Source organism: Oncorhynchus mykiss, chromosome 12 (assembly GCF_013265735.2).
Source record: "Oncorhynchus mykiss isolate Arlee chromosome 12, USDA_OmykA_1.1, whole genome shotgun sequence".
NCBI lineage: Eukaryota > Metazoa > Chordata > Actinopteri > Salmoniformes > Salmonidae > Oncorhynchus > Oncorhynchus mykiss.
The window spans coordinates 63486852-63500536 of NC_048576.1; the positions used below are offsets into that span (position 1 = coordinate 63486852).

The 13685-nt window shown below is 44.7% G+C and overlaps 1 protein-coding gene across 6 annotated transcripts in view; it reads left to right on the forward strand.

Moving 5' to 3' along the window:
• Positions 1–13685, forward strand: part of brd4 (bromodomain containing 4) — a 61849-nt gene that overhangs the window by 19225 nt on the left and 28939 nt on the right. For 3 of the 6 annotated variants that reach the window (XM_036938045.1, XM_036938046.1, XM_036938047.1), the window contains exon 1: positions 2169–2836. The exons of the other annotated variants lie outside the window; for them this stretch is intronic. In XM_036938045.1, the coding sequence (XP_036793940.1) occupies positions 2733–2836 (104 nt within the window). In that variant the 5' untranslated portion in view covers positions 2169–2732. Of the gene's footprint in view, positions 1–2168; positions 2837–13685 lie in introns of those variants that run through there. 6 annotated transcript variants of the gene reach the window in all.

The following is a 13685-nucleotide window of genomic DNA, read 5'->3' on the forward strand; positions in this document are numbered from 1 at the left end:
AACCGAAACTGAAAAAGCCCATTCTTGAACATGGGTTGAGACATTCATGCTAATGTGTAATAAAGCGAGTTTGTAATTGAGAATGATTTAATTTCTGTTTTTAGAGGGAGAGAAACCAAAAGCCCACTGTGCCTATTTTTCGAAAATCGTCAGTCCACATGTGAAGTGAAATTCCCCATTGTATTTCCCAAATTCTAAAATAACCAGCGACAGTTTTTTGTTGTTGCCTAATGCAGGACTCTAGTGCCAGAGAAGAGACTATCAGACTGAAACGCCTCCATTCATTTACGAGTAGATTGTCAATTTGTGCCACAGTTTAGATTACCGATAGAACGCTGATCTAACTCCCCCTTGTGATAGTGTGGTGCAATGACAGAATGCCACCATCTACCACTAACGGTCGCAGCATAAACTCGTAACTTTTAGAGGAAGAACCGCTATGTTTGAACGTTATCTCATGCCAAATTTCTCCCCTGTGTGACTTGATCAGTTTGTTGTGGGAGATGAATATCCACGGTCTCCCGTAGGATTCCCCCCCCCCCCCCCCCCAGCCTACGGCGCAGTCTCCGACCAATTTTTTTTAGGCCTTACTATTGGCTGCAGAGACAAAATGTTGGTTATTTTAAAGCTATTTAAAGCAATTCTACACATTTAGCTATGGTTTATACCTTGTTCTTATGCTATCTGAGTGATAGTCACTCAAACATCAATTGGGGTCCCCATGGCATTTTGAGAATTTTTGATTCTCCCTGTATGTCTAGTTTTTATTTTGGTAATAGACATTTCTCAAAGGATATCTTATTTGAAAATATATAGTGCCATCTGTTTTGTCACCAAAGCCCCATATATTACCCACCGCTGTGACCTGTACGCTCTCGTTGGCTTGCCCTCGCTTCATATTCGTCGTCAAACCCATTGGCTCCAGGTTAGCTACAAGTCTTTGCTAGGTAAAGCCCCGCCTTAACTCAGCTCACTAGTCACCATAGCAGCACCCACCTGTAGCACGAGCTCCATCAGGTATATCTCACTGGTCACCCCCAAAGCCAATTCCTCCTTTGGCCGGCTTTCCTTCCAGTTCTCTGCTGCCAATGCCTGGCATGAACTGCAAAAATCACTGACGCTGGAGACTCATATCTCCCTCACTAGCTTTAAGCACCAGCTGTCAGAGCAGCTCACAGATCACTGCACCTGTACATAGCCCATCTGTAAATAGCCCATCCAACTGCCTCATCCCCATACTGTATTTATTTATTTATCTTGCTCCTCTGCACCCCAGTATCTCTACTTGCACATTCATCTTCTGCACATCTATCACTCCAGTGTTTAATTGGTATATTGTAATTACTTTGCCACTATGGCCTATTTATTGCCTTATCCTACCTCATTTGCACACACTGTATGTATACTTGTTCTACTGTATGTTTGTTTATTCCATGTGTAACTCTGTTGTTGTATGTGTTGACCTGCTTTGCTTTATCTTGGTCAGGTCGCAGTTGTAAATGAGAACTTGTTCCCAACTAGCCTACCTGGTTAAATAAAGGTGAAATTAAATAAATAGCTCCATTATCTTTTCTACTTTATATCTGGTTTTGTTTGACACTGAAAATGCTTTACCATCCCACTTTTTAATTTTTATTATTTTTTTAATTTTACAATTTTAGCCTGTTGGCCTTGTGAAGAAGGAATGGATGTTCGGTCTTCCCCCTCTTATAGTATTGTCTTACATATTATTTATTTCTCGTTGTTTCTATTTCTCTTTGCATTGACAGAAAGCCCGGCCGGCGTGGATGCTTTTGTATTAGTCTAGACGTGCTGTGTGAATGTGTGTGTGCAGCAGCGTGGTGGGGAGAGAGGGAGGGATGTAGGGGGAGAGAAGGGGGGAGGAATGGAGGGGGAGCGAGAGCAGTAGATAAGGTAGCCTTTGGCTTGGTGGGGGTAGGCAGGCGTTGGTTCACAAGATCAGCCCAAAAGGAGAACGGCACGTGGGGGAGGGGCAGGGTGAATTGGAAGTAGGGAGGTGTTGGGGTGCCAAAGGTGTGGATGGAGAGAGAGAGGGAGGGACCTCAAGCTATTGAGGGAGAAAGGGGAGGGGTGGAGTGAGAGCGTAGGGAGAGGGAGGGGTAACGAGCTGTGGGCTGAGACTAGTGCTCAATGAGGAAGCGGAACAGCAGAGCCATTTTCACCGTTGAATAACCACCGCACGCTGTGTTTTGAGAGAGAGAGAGAAGAGCTACGAGAGAAAGGGAAGAAGCAAGCTCTCCTCCTGGATTTAAAAAAAAAAAAAATTACCGGAGCGCAGTCCTTCCTTTCTCACTCTTGCTGCTTGTGAGTGGGGGAGGCCCGGGGTGGACACACACAATGGGGCGAGGAGCCTGTGGCTGCTGGGCCGTTGTGCTGCTGCTGAGAGGGGGAGGGGGTAGAGCGAAGGAGACCGGCACACACAGCTAACTCAGCCAGCCGGCTCCAGTCAGGCCTCCACAGGCATAATCTTACCCCGATCCCTGTCCCTTTTCTGTTGTTTTTAATTTTTTTTAATTTTCAAGGAATACCCATCACTTAAACCTGGATTAATCATGTGTGGATTATTGTGGATAGATTTTGTGAAACGGAACTAGATTGGAACCTTAAACAGAACCGATCTCTCTTCCTGTGTGTGTGGGAAAAGGAGAGAAAGGGAGCCAAACTCCTGTTATTTTCTTTTTTTTTTGCTTTGTGTTGAGGGAAGCTTCTAGATGGATTACAAGATGCATGCCAAGTCTAACGATCTGCTGGATTTTCAGACTCTGGATGCTCTTTTGGAAAAAATGGCACATTATTCTTCTGTCTCTGTGAAAAGGTAACGTTTGGCCGATACAGATAAATAACACAAATAGGCTTCCCTCATGTTTCCCATTCAAGGGAGACTTTCTCATAATACTAGGCTACATCCGTTGTGTTAAATACACAGAACAATAATATAAACGCAATGTGGAACCATTTCAAAGATTTTACTAGGTTACAGTTCATATGAGGAAATCAGTCAATCGAAATAAGTTCATTAGGCCCTGAACTTTGGATTTCACATGACTGGAAACGCATATTGGTCACAGATACCTTTTTTTTTTAAAGAAGAAAATGGGCCTCAGGATCTCATCGCAGTATTTCTGTGCATTCAAATTGCCATAGATAAAATGCCATTGTTTGTTGTCCTTAGCTTATACCCGCCTATACTATAACTCCACCACTACCATGGGGCAGCAATGTTGACATTGGCAAACCACTTGCCCACACAACGCCTAACAAATTCTATAAAACGACGTTGCAGGCGGCTTATGATTGAGAAATTAACATTAGATTTTCTGGCAACAGCTCTGGTGGACATTCCTGCAGTCAGCATGCCAATTGCACGCTCCCTCAACTTTAGACATTTGTGACATTGTGTTGGGAGAGAACTGCACATTTTAGAGTGGCATTGTATTGTCCCCAGCACAAGGTGCACCTGTGTAATGATCATGCTGTTTAATCGGCTTCTTGATATGCCACACCTGTCAGGTGGATAGATTATAAAAATGTAAAAATGCTCACTAACAAGGAATATAAACAAATGTGTGCACAACATTTAAGAGTGTTTTTTTCTATTTTTATTCAGTGTACATATACTAAGCCTACAGCTTGCATTTGTACTGTATGGAGGACACCTAATCTAAAACATGAAACCGAAACAGAATGCTCCAGTTTACAGAGAAGTCTTTGTTTGTGGACAACTTTCTCAAATATGACCTATTAATGTGTCATTTTCTCTGATGTAGCTTATTAGTTTAAAGCCTGTGGAAATTGTTGGTTTGGAGGTTTGCATTATTAGCCACCATTCTGCCTATAACCCTCCTGGGGGGAGGGGAGAAAGAGTGTGTTGTATTTGTTGTGGCAGAAACGTGTCATGATTCCAGGAAATGCCTTGGTGAATGAACTGGTCCGGTTAGTTAAGCCCGGGGGGGGAGGGGGGGGGAGAAGGAGAGCAAGGGGCGTCCTTTAGCTCCAGTTCTGTGTTTGTTTACTAAGTGACTCAGTGACTCGTACGTGAGGGTTGTCACTCTCTCCCCTACATTCTTGGTGTGTGTTCTCCTCACCCTTTCGCCCTGGCTTTTTGCCCACTGTAAACACAGATTGTTGTCGTCTGTATTGAATATTTTCGCTCCTGTTGCACACCACCCTGTGTGTTTGGTCCACCTATGGTCAGTCAGAGAGAGAGAGAGAGTCACTGGGAGTGTTTCACCACAGTGTTCTATGACTTGGACTGAACACAAACCCAACCTGATTTAATGTAGGCTTGTCACCAGCAGCAGTGTGTGTGTTAGGGTTGGGCTGATAGACTATATGATAATATAGACTATTGGTGATATTTGAACTTTCCAATTCAAAACGGTGCAGTCGTATCAATATGTTCAACATGAAGTCTAAACGAATAAACCCTTTTGTCCCCGTCATAAGTGTATTTTATTTTAATGAAAAGGCGACTAGACTATAAGATCATAAATAAGCACAGTTGAATTATTTTGTCATTAACAATGCAACATGATAATATCAGATATCGGCACTATTTGGAGTAGCATATCGTGGAATAGGTCTGCCCAAATATCGCCCAACCCTAGTGTGAGGAAGCCTGCTTGCCTCTACGGAGCCACACAGCCAGAGGGAGAGAGTCAGGCTCTGAACAGTCAGACATGACGCATGCCTCTGACTCAGTCCCCCCCCCCCCAAAAAGGCATTTAGTTGCATGCCAGATGTGTGCGTGAGCCTGCATGCACGTGGGTGAGAGCAGTTCTCCGCTGAAGTGAGAGGTAGTTAGCGTCCCTGGTTAAAAGTAGTTCGCTATGTAAGGCAGTGTTCCCCCAATTGGTGGCCTGCGGGTGGTTTTATTTGGCCCCCCAAGTTTCTAAATATTTGAGTTTTTTTTTGTCGCATTTTCATTGTTGGAAGTAAGACAGTAAAAACAACAGGAAATCACCTCCGATTGATTTTAATTTCGCAATTAAGCAAGTTTTTAAATGTTTTACTCAAATATTACATCTGTTTGGGCTTCTTGTGGTCAATTTGCAGTCTACCAATGATTTGTAATTATGTTCTGGCCCCTCAACCACCCGCCCAAGACTAAATTGGCCCATGGCTGAATGTAGTTCATGATCCCCGATGTAAGGAATGGGGTGTTATTTGGGACACAGATATAGCCTAATTCCTGGCCAGGCTGACCAAAAGCATGCGGGGCCCATTGCAGACCCCCACGGGGTGAAGATGTGGGAGTCCACTCCACCGTCTGACGCACAACATACTGTAGATGCCACAGATGCTACCTCTCTTGGACTGACGGAAAGAGTTCAAATGAAATAGGCTTGGGCCCGTTAGTCTATAGGTTGTGTATTTCCCTCATCATCAAACCAATAGTTTGTTTCTCTAATGTTTTCGGAATGATTAAGTTCAGATTTTTGTGGCATGACTAACATTCACTACAGTTTGTGTCCAAGTATGAAATTCCAGAATGAAGAGTGCTTTTAAATGCCGATAGAACAGTGCAATAGACCCATCTGTCTGCCTGGTGGCTGACCTGCCTATACTGTGCCCCTCCCCTCTCTCTCTCTCCATCCCTCGCGAGCTCACTATAAAGATGCGAGTGTTCTCGGAAGTACGGCAACTAATCAGTCTCCTCCTTTCCAAAAGTAAAGAATCTTAGGAGTCAATTCCTAGCAGCATTGAATTTTAACACTCAGAAATGGTGGTCAGTGGGAGTTGGCGTTCGAGGAGTCGTGGAATCTATTATTTTTGGAGTCTGCTCTCCACCACTGTCATTGTCTTTAAGTTGGAAAACTGGCAGAGAAAGGCAAGTGACAGCAGCGAAGTCCTGTTTGGCAATACTGTGAAGTTAAATGAGAAGGAAATGCCAACTTTGCGAGGTGGAGTTGAGGTCAAGTAATGGTAGTACAGGTGCAATGCTTAACCATCTGAAAGGGACGCACGGTGAGGCCCAAACCAACGCTGGCAGCAGCGCAGCAGCATTGTGGATTCACATATTTTTCTTTGTGAAAACTCTATGTTTAAATGTGTTTTGCTGTCTAAACATCAAGAACAATTTTTCCATTTGGTCACATCCCTGGTCACAAGTAGTCATTTGGGATCTACTCATAGCCGGATGTCTCTTACTGCGCTGGTGTGTGGAGTGGAATCCTCTGGCCTACGTTCCTACTGGCTGCAGCTACCTCCCCTCCCCTGGAAAACACAAGTTATTATTTACTTTCTAGATGGAATATATTGGCCTAGTAGATACAATACCTCTATTTTGTAACCTAACATGAGGTGTGTGTGTGTGTCCCAAGTCCCAAATAGCATCCTATTCCCTGTGGCCCTCATTAAAAAGTAGTGCACTATGTAGGGAATAAAATCCCCAGGTTTTCAAGTGTCACTCACTGGCAGAACCTGATTTCCTGGCCTCGACTAGGCCCCTCGGTAACCAGAGCCACTTCCTCCCTTCTCTCACAACATTCCTCGGCAGTCTGTGGTGATCTATGTCCAGGTCGAAGGTCAACTGTTATTCCAGAGCCCAAAGCAGTGGGGGTGTGTGGTGAGACACACACACGGGTAGGCAGGAAGTCAGCCAGTGGCAGCGTTTATCTTCACCTCTTGTAGCAATCTGCCTCTGCTGAGTCGTATTTACAAAGTGCATCAGAGTTGGATCAGGTCCCCCAATCCATATAATCGAAAACTGATCCTAGATCAGCACAGCAGCACTCCGACTCTTGAGACTTTGTGAATATGGGTCCTGCTGTATTAAGTAGGTTGTAAAAATGTGTTGTTGACCTTTAGGACCATAGCAGGAAATAATTTGTCATAGCGATTTATGTTTTTAATGCCGTTTTCTTTTGTCTTTTGAAGTGTGGTTGTATAATGCACCAAGAGAGAGCCAAATTATGAACCCATAGGGCTCTGTTCAAACGTAGTGCACCATGTAGAGAATAGGGTGCCATTTGGGGTGCATCCAGACTGGGCTAACTTTTCTATGGATGCTGTTAGTCAAGAAAAATAATAAGATCTAACCTGGAGCCGACTTAGTTTAATCATCAGCAGTCACAATGGATGTGTTTTGGTCAGTGACTTTGTCAGCTACTCAACTAGCCACTTCCACTCCTGATGAGATTAGTGTTTTTGACATTTACATGTCCATTGTCTGCTGGACTACCATTGTGTACAGGTTCCCCTTTCCAATTGAAACCAAACCTGTGTTACTGTCACTTATCAGGCCGAAGGTGTGAAGGTGAGAATGGGCCCAAGTTGACCTGATTAGGGAACACGTCTCAAATGGCACCCTATTCCCTATAGTGCGCTACTTTGAACTGGTCAGAAGTAGTGCACCGCATAAGGAATAAGGTGCCATTTGGGATGCCGCCTAGGTGTAAAAAAAAATAATTAAAGGGGGGGAGGTAGCTAAAAGAAATCTCTTCAAACATGGGAAACTGCAGGAAAACCTGGTGAAAGCCAACAGGACTAGTGTTGGCCTCTCTTTGCCTGAGCTAATCATGTTTACTCATTGTCATCTTATCTGGTCAAATAGGTTCAGTCAGCAGTTGAGGTTTTAAATAATCACAATAAACTAGACCCTATAGTGGAGCAATAGCACACGGTGGGGAGAAATGGTGTACTTTGTACTGTGTATGTGTGTGTCCTTGGATTCCCTGATTGTTGTTGCCTGGCTGTTGTGAACCATCTGGTGGTGCTGTGTATACGTCGGCAGGTTCCTGATCCCAGAGAACACTGCTTCCCGAACTAGCTGGAGCATCAGCCTGGTGTTGTGACTAGCTAGAAGCTATCTAACAAACAGCCTCTGTCCCCATAGAGGAAGCCCTCCCGTCTGTCCCTGAGCTGTCAGTCTGTACCTGCCACAGACGCCTCCCCCCATCCTCCTGTGTCTGTAAGAGCTGGGTGGTGGTGTTATGTTTAAAACAGGGAGGGAATTGTCCTGGATTTGTCCATTATGTCCAATGAGGAAACGCTCACTTTCATTTCAAACACATGCAACACATTTTTAAAATGTTTTCCGTTGTGTGCCCCAATGAACACTACCCTGTTTGTGGAGGGCCTGTCACTTCTTCCTTCCTTAGTGGACGTCATCCTCCTGTCTGCTGCTTGGTCCCATTGTCTGTCCCTGTCGACCTCTTCTGTACTGCAGCCTCAGTCGACCACACACACTGTTTAACACGCAATTAAAATGCATGATTTTTGCCCACGATAATTGTAAGACTTGAACAAAATGAATCAGTGTTTCGTATTGTCCTTCAGGTTTCTGAAGAGGCAACGGCACACCATGGCTGTGCGCGTTTTGTCTACCACTTTGTGTAGCCGTTTGCGACGATACTAATGTAACGACAACCATCGTCTACTTTGGAAATGTTTTGCAAAAAACTTGTCAATTGAAATGTTGACTACAAAGTAGTCTCTGCCTACCTGGCAGAATATCAGGATTATTTGCATCAATCCAGTGGTCATTTGATTTGCAAACTCCGATCACATGAGCGCTACAGAAAGATTGCTAACCAAACAGTCTCTGACTAGTGATTGTCTGATGTGATTCAGGCATTGTTCTCCACCTTTAAAAATTGAAAAGGGGGGGGGGGGGGGGGGGGGACTACGGAATCAGGCAAAAGATGAAACCAATTTTCTTGAGCCCAACCAGTGCAGTGCTTGACTAATTTCCACTAGACTTATCTAGCCCTGGTTCTGAATTTTTTTATTTTATTTATTTATTTTACCTTTATTTAACCAGGTAGGCAAGTTGAGAACAAGTTCTCATTTACAATTGCGACCTGGCCAAGATAAAGCAAAGCAGTTCGACAGATACAACAACACAGAGTTACACATGGAGTAAAACAAACATACAGTCAATAATAAAGTATAAACAAGTCTATATACAATGTGAGCAAATGAGGTGAGAAGGGAGGTAAAGGCAAAAAAAGGCCTTGGTGGCAAGGTAAATACAATATAGCAAGTAAAACACTGGAATGGTAGTTTTGCAATGGAAGAATGTGCAAAGTAGAAATACAAATAATGGGGTGCAAAGGAGCAAAATAAATAAATAAATTAAATACAGTTGGGAAAGAGGTAGTTGATAGGGCTAAATTATAGGTGGGCTATGTACAGGTGCAGTAATCTGTGAGCTGCTCTGACAGTTGGTGCTTAAAGCTAGTGAGGGAGATAAGTGTTTCCAGTTTCAGAGATTTTTGTAGTTCGTTCCAGTCATTGGCAGCAGAGAACTGGAAAGAGAGACGGCCAAAGAAAGAATTGGTTTTGGGGGTGACCAGAGAGATATACCTGCTGGAGCGTGTGCTACAGGTGGGAGATGCTATGGTGACCAGCGAGCTGAGATAAGGGGGGACTTTACCTAGCAGGGTCTTGTAGATGACATGGAGCCAGTGGGTTTGGCGACGAGTATGAAGCGAGGGCCAGCCAACGAGAGCGTACAGGTCGCAATGGTGGGTAGTATATGGGGCTTTGGTGACAAAACGGATTGCACTGTGATAGACTGCATTCAATTTGTTGAGTAGGGTATTGGAGGCTATTTTGTAAATTACATCGCCAAAGTCGAGGATTGGTAGGATGGTCAGTTTTACAAGGGTATGTTTGGCAGCATGAGTGAAGGATGCTTTGTTGCGAAATAGGAAGCCAATTCTAGATTTAACTTTGGATTGGAGATGTTTGATATGGGTCTGGAAGGAGAGTTTACAGTCTAACCAGACACCTAAGTATTTGTAGTTGTCCACGTATTCTAAGTCAGAGCCGTCCAGAGTAGTGATGTTGGACAGGCGGGTAGGTGCAGGTAGTGATCGGTTGAAGAGCATGCATTTAGTTTTACTTGTATTTAAGAGCAATTGGAGGCCACGGAAGGAGAGTTGTATGGCATTGAAGCTTGCCTGGAGGGTTGTTAACACAGTGTCCAAAGAAGGGCCGGAAGTATACAGAATGGTGTCGTCTGCGTAGAGGTGGATCAGAGACTCACCAGCAGCAAGAGCGACCTCATTGATGTATACAGAGAAGAGAGTCGGTCCAAGAATTGAACCCTGTGGCACCCCCATAGAGACTGCCAGAGGTCCGGACAACAGACCCTCAGATTTGACACACTGAACTCTATCAGAGAAGTAGTTGGTGAACCAGGCGAGGCAATCATTTGAGAAACCAAGGCTGTTGAGTCTGCCGATGAGGATGTGGTGATTGACAGAGTCGAAAGCCTTGGCCAGATCAATGAATACGGCTGCACAGTAATGTTTCTTATCGATGGCGGTTAAGATATCGTTTAGGACCTTGAGCGTGGCTGAGGTGCACCCATGACCAGCTCTGAAACCAGATTGCATAGCAGAGAAGGTATGGTGAGATTCAAAATGGTCGGTAATCTGTTTGTTGACTTGGCTTTCGAAGACCTTAGAAAGGCATGGTAGGATAGATATAGGTCTGTAGCAGTTTGGGTCTAGAGTGTCCCCCCCTTTGAAGAGGGGGATGACCGCAGCTGCTTTCCAATCTTTGGGAATCTCAGACGACACGAAAGAGAGGTTGAACAGGCTAGTAATAGGGGTGGCAACAATTTCGGCAGATAATTTTAGAAAGAAAGGGTCCAGATTGTCTAGCCCGGCTGATTTGTAGGGGTCCAGATTTTGCAGCTCTTTCAGAACATCAGCTGAATGGATTTGGGAGAAGGAGAAATGGGGAAGGCTTGGGCGAGTTGCTGTTGGGGGTGCAGTGCTGTTGACAGGGGTAGGAGTAGCCAGGTGGAAAGCATGGCCAGCAGTAGAAAAATGCTTATTGAAATTTTCAATTATGGTGGATTTATCAGTGGTGACAGTGTTTCCTATCTTCAGTGCAGTGGGCAGCTGGGAGGAGGTGTTCTTATTCTCCATGGACTTTACAGTGTCCCAGAACTTTTTTGAGTTAGTGTTGCAAGAAGCAAATTTCTGCTTGAAAAAGCTAGCCTTGGCTTTTCTAACTGCCTGTGTATAATGGTTTCTAGCTTCCCTGAACAGCTGCATATCACGGGGGCTGTTCGATGCTAATGCAGAACGCCATAGGACATTTTTGTGTTGATTAAGGGCAGTCAGGTCTGGGGAGAACCAAGGGCTATATCTGTTCCTGGTTCTACATTTCTTGAATGGGGCATGTTTATTTAAGATGGTTAGGAAGGCATTTTAAAAAAATATCCAGGCATCCTCTACTGACAGGATGAGGTCAATATCCTTCCAGGATACCCCGGCCAGGTCGATTAGAAAGGCCTGCTCGCTGAAGTTTTTCAGGGAGCGTTTTACAGTGATGAGAGGAGGTCGTTTGACCGCTGACCCATTACGGATGCAGGCAATGAGGCAGTGATCGCTGAGATCTTGGTTGAAGACAGCAGAGGTGTATTTAGAGGGGAAGTTGGTTAGGATGATATCTATGAGGGTGCCCGTGTTTAAGGCTTTGGGGAGGTACCTGGTAGGTTCATTGATAATTTGTGTGAGATTGAGGGCATCAAGTTTAGATTGTAGGATGGCTGGGGTGTTAAGCATGTTCCAGTTTAGGTCGCCTAGCAGCACGAGCTCTGAAGATAGATGGGGGGCAATCAGTTCACATATGGTGTCCAGAGCACAGCTGGGGGCAGAGGGTGGTCTATAGCAGGCGGCAACGGTGAGAGACTTGTTTTTAGAGAGGTGGATTTTTAAAAGTAGAAGTTCAAATTGTTTGGGTACAGACCTGGATAATAGGACAGAACTCTGCAGGCTATCTTTGCAGTAGATTGCAACACCGCCCCCTTTGGCAGTTCTATCTTGTCTGAAAATGTTGTAGTTTGGAATTAAAATGTCTGAATTTTTGGTGGTCTTCCTAAGCCAGGATTCAGACACAGCTAGAACATCCGGGTTGGCAGAGTGTGCTAAAGCAGTGAATAGAACAAACTTAGGGAGGAGGCTTCTAATGTTAACATGCATGAAACCAAGGCTATTACGGTTACAGAAGTCGTCAAAAGAGAGCGCCTGGGGAATAGGAGTGGAGCTAGGCACTGCAGGGCCTGGATTCACCTCTACATCGCCAGAGGAACATAGGAGGAGTAGAATAAGGGTGCGACTAAAAGCAATAAGAATTGGTCGTCTAGAACGTCTGGAACAGAGAGTAAAAGGAGGTTTCTGGGGGCGATAAAATAGCATCAAGGTATAATGTACAGACAAAGGTAAGGTAGGATGTGAATACAGTGGAGGTAAACCTAGGTATTGAGTGATGAAGAGAGAGATATTGTCTCTAGAAACATCATTGAAACCAGGAGATGTCATTGCATGTGTGGGTGGTGGAACTAATAGGTTGGATAAGGTATAGTGAGCAGGACTAGAGGCTCTACAGTGAAATAAGCCAATAAACACTAACCAGAACAGCAATGGACAAGACATATTGACATTAAGGAGAGGCATGCTTAGTCGAGTGATCAAAAGGGTCCAGTGAGTGGAGAGGTTGGTTTAGGGTCACGGCGATTTAGACAGCTAGCCAGGCCAACCGGTAGCAAGCTAGCATAGGATGGAGTCTGTTGTTAGCCACCTCTTGCGTTCGGTCAGTAGATTAGTAGGGTTCCGTGTGGTAGAGGGGATTAATCCAAATCACACAACAACAACAAAAATAAGAACAATAGATATAGTTATAGAGGCCCGAGAAGAAAACATAACATAATAATAAAAATAAATAAATTGTCCGATTGTCTATTCAGTTAGCAGCCGGTAAGACAGCTAACGGTTAGCGGGCCGCAGATGGGCGTTCAGGTAACGTCGCGACAGAGGAGCCAGCCGGATCTCATTCAGGTAGATAACGTCGGCAGTCCGGTTGTGAAGGCCCAGTGGGGCTCCGCGTAGGCAGTGACACGGGTCCGGATAGGTGACTGCAGCCCAGGAGTGAATGATGGAACTCAGGAGTGATTGACGGAGCTGGCTAGCACCGGAACAATCGATGTTTGCTCCGGAATCGACGAAAGCCGACTGTCACACGGATAGCAGCTAGCTAGCTGTGAGATCCGGGTATGAATGTCCAGAGAGCAGTTGAAATCCAGGGACATGGAGAGAAAAATTGGTCCGGTATGTTCCGTTCCGAGCCGCGCTGTGCCGTACAAAACTGGCGATAGATTTTCGATAGATTTTCGTGCTAAAGGACAGCCGATGACCACAAACCGTGGTTAGCTTCTGATTAGCTTCTGGATTAGCTTCTGGGCTAGCTCCTGGCTAGCTTCTGGCTAGTTTCTGGCCAGCCTCCTGGAGTTTCTGGCTAGCTTCCTGAAGGATTGCAGATCTGAGGTAAATAATACTTTTTTATAAATATAAATTGGTGAGGCTGGTTGCAGGAGAGTGTTTAGAAGATGAGTTGATGGAAAATAAAAATAAAATGTATGTGAAAAAAGTTGTAAATATATATATATATATACAGGACACGACAAGACGAGGACAAAAGACGTCTGAACTGCTATGCGATCTTGGAGAGAGTGAATGCATCCCGCTACTTGGTCATCAGCAGCAGCTCTATGCTGTATCATGTCTAGCATTATATTCAGGAAGTCTGTACTCTGTTATAAGAAACATTCAATGACTGTTTTGACTGGTGCTTTGACCTGAGTGGGCAGGTAGCAGACAAGTTAAAATTCCTCTCTCCTGTTATCATCCCAGACAGAGGTCAGT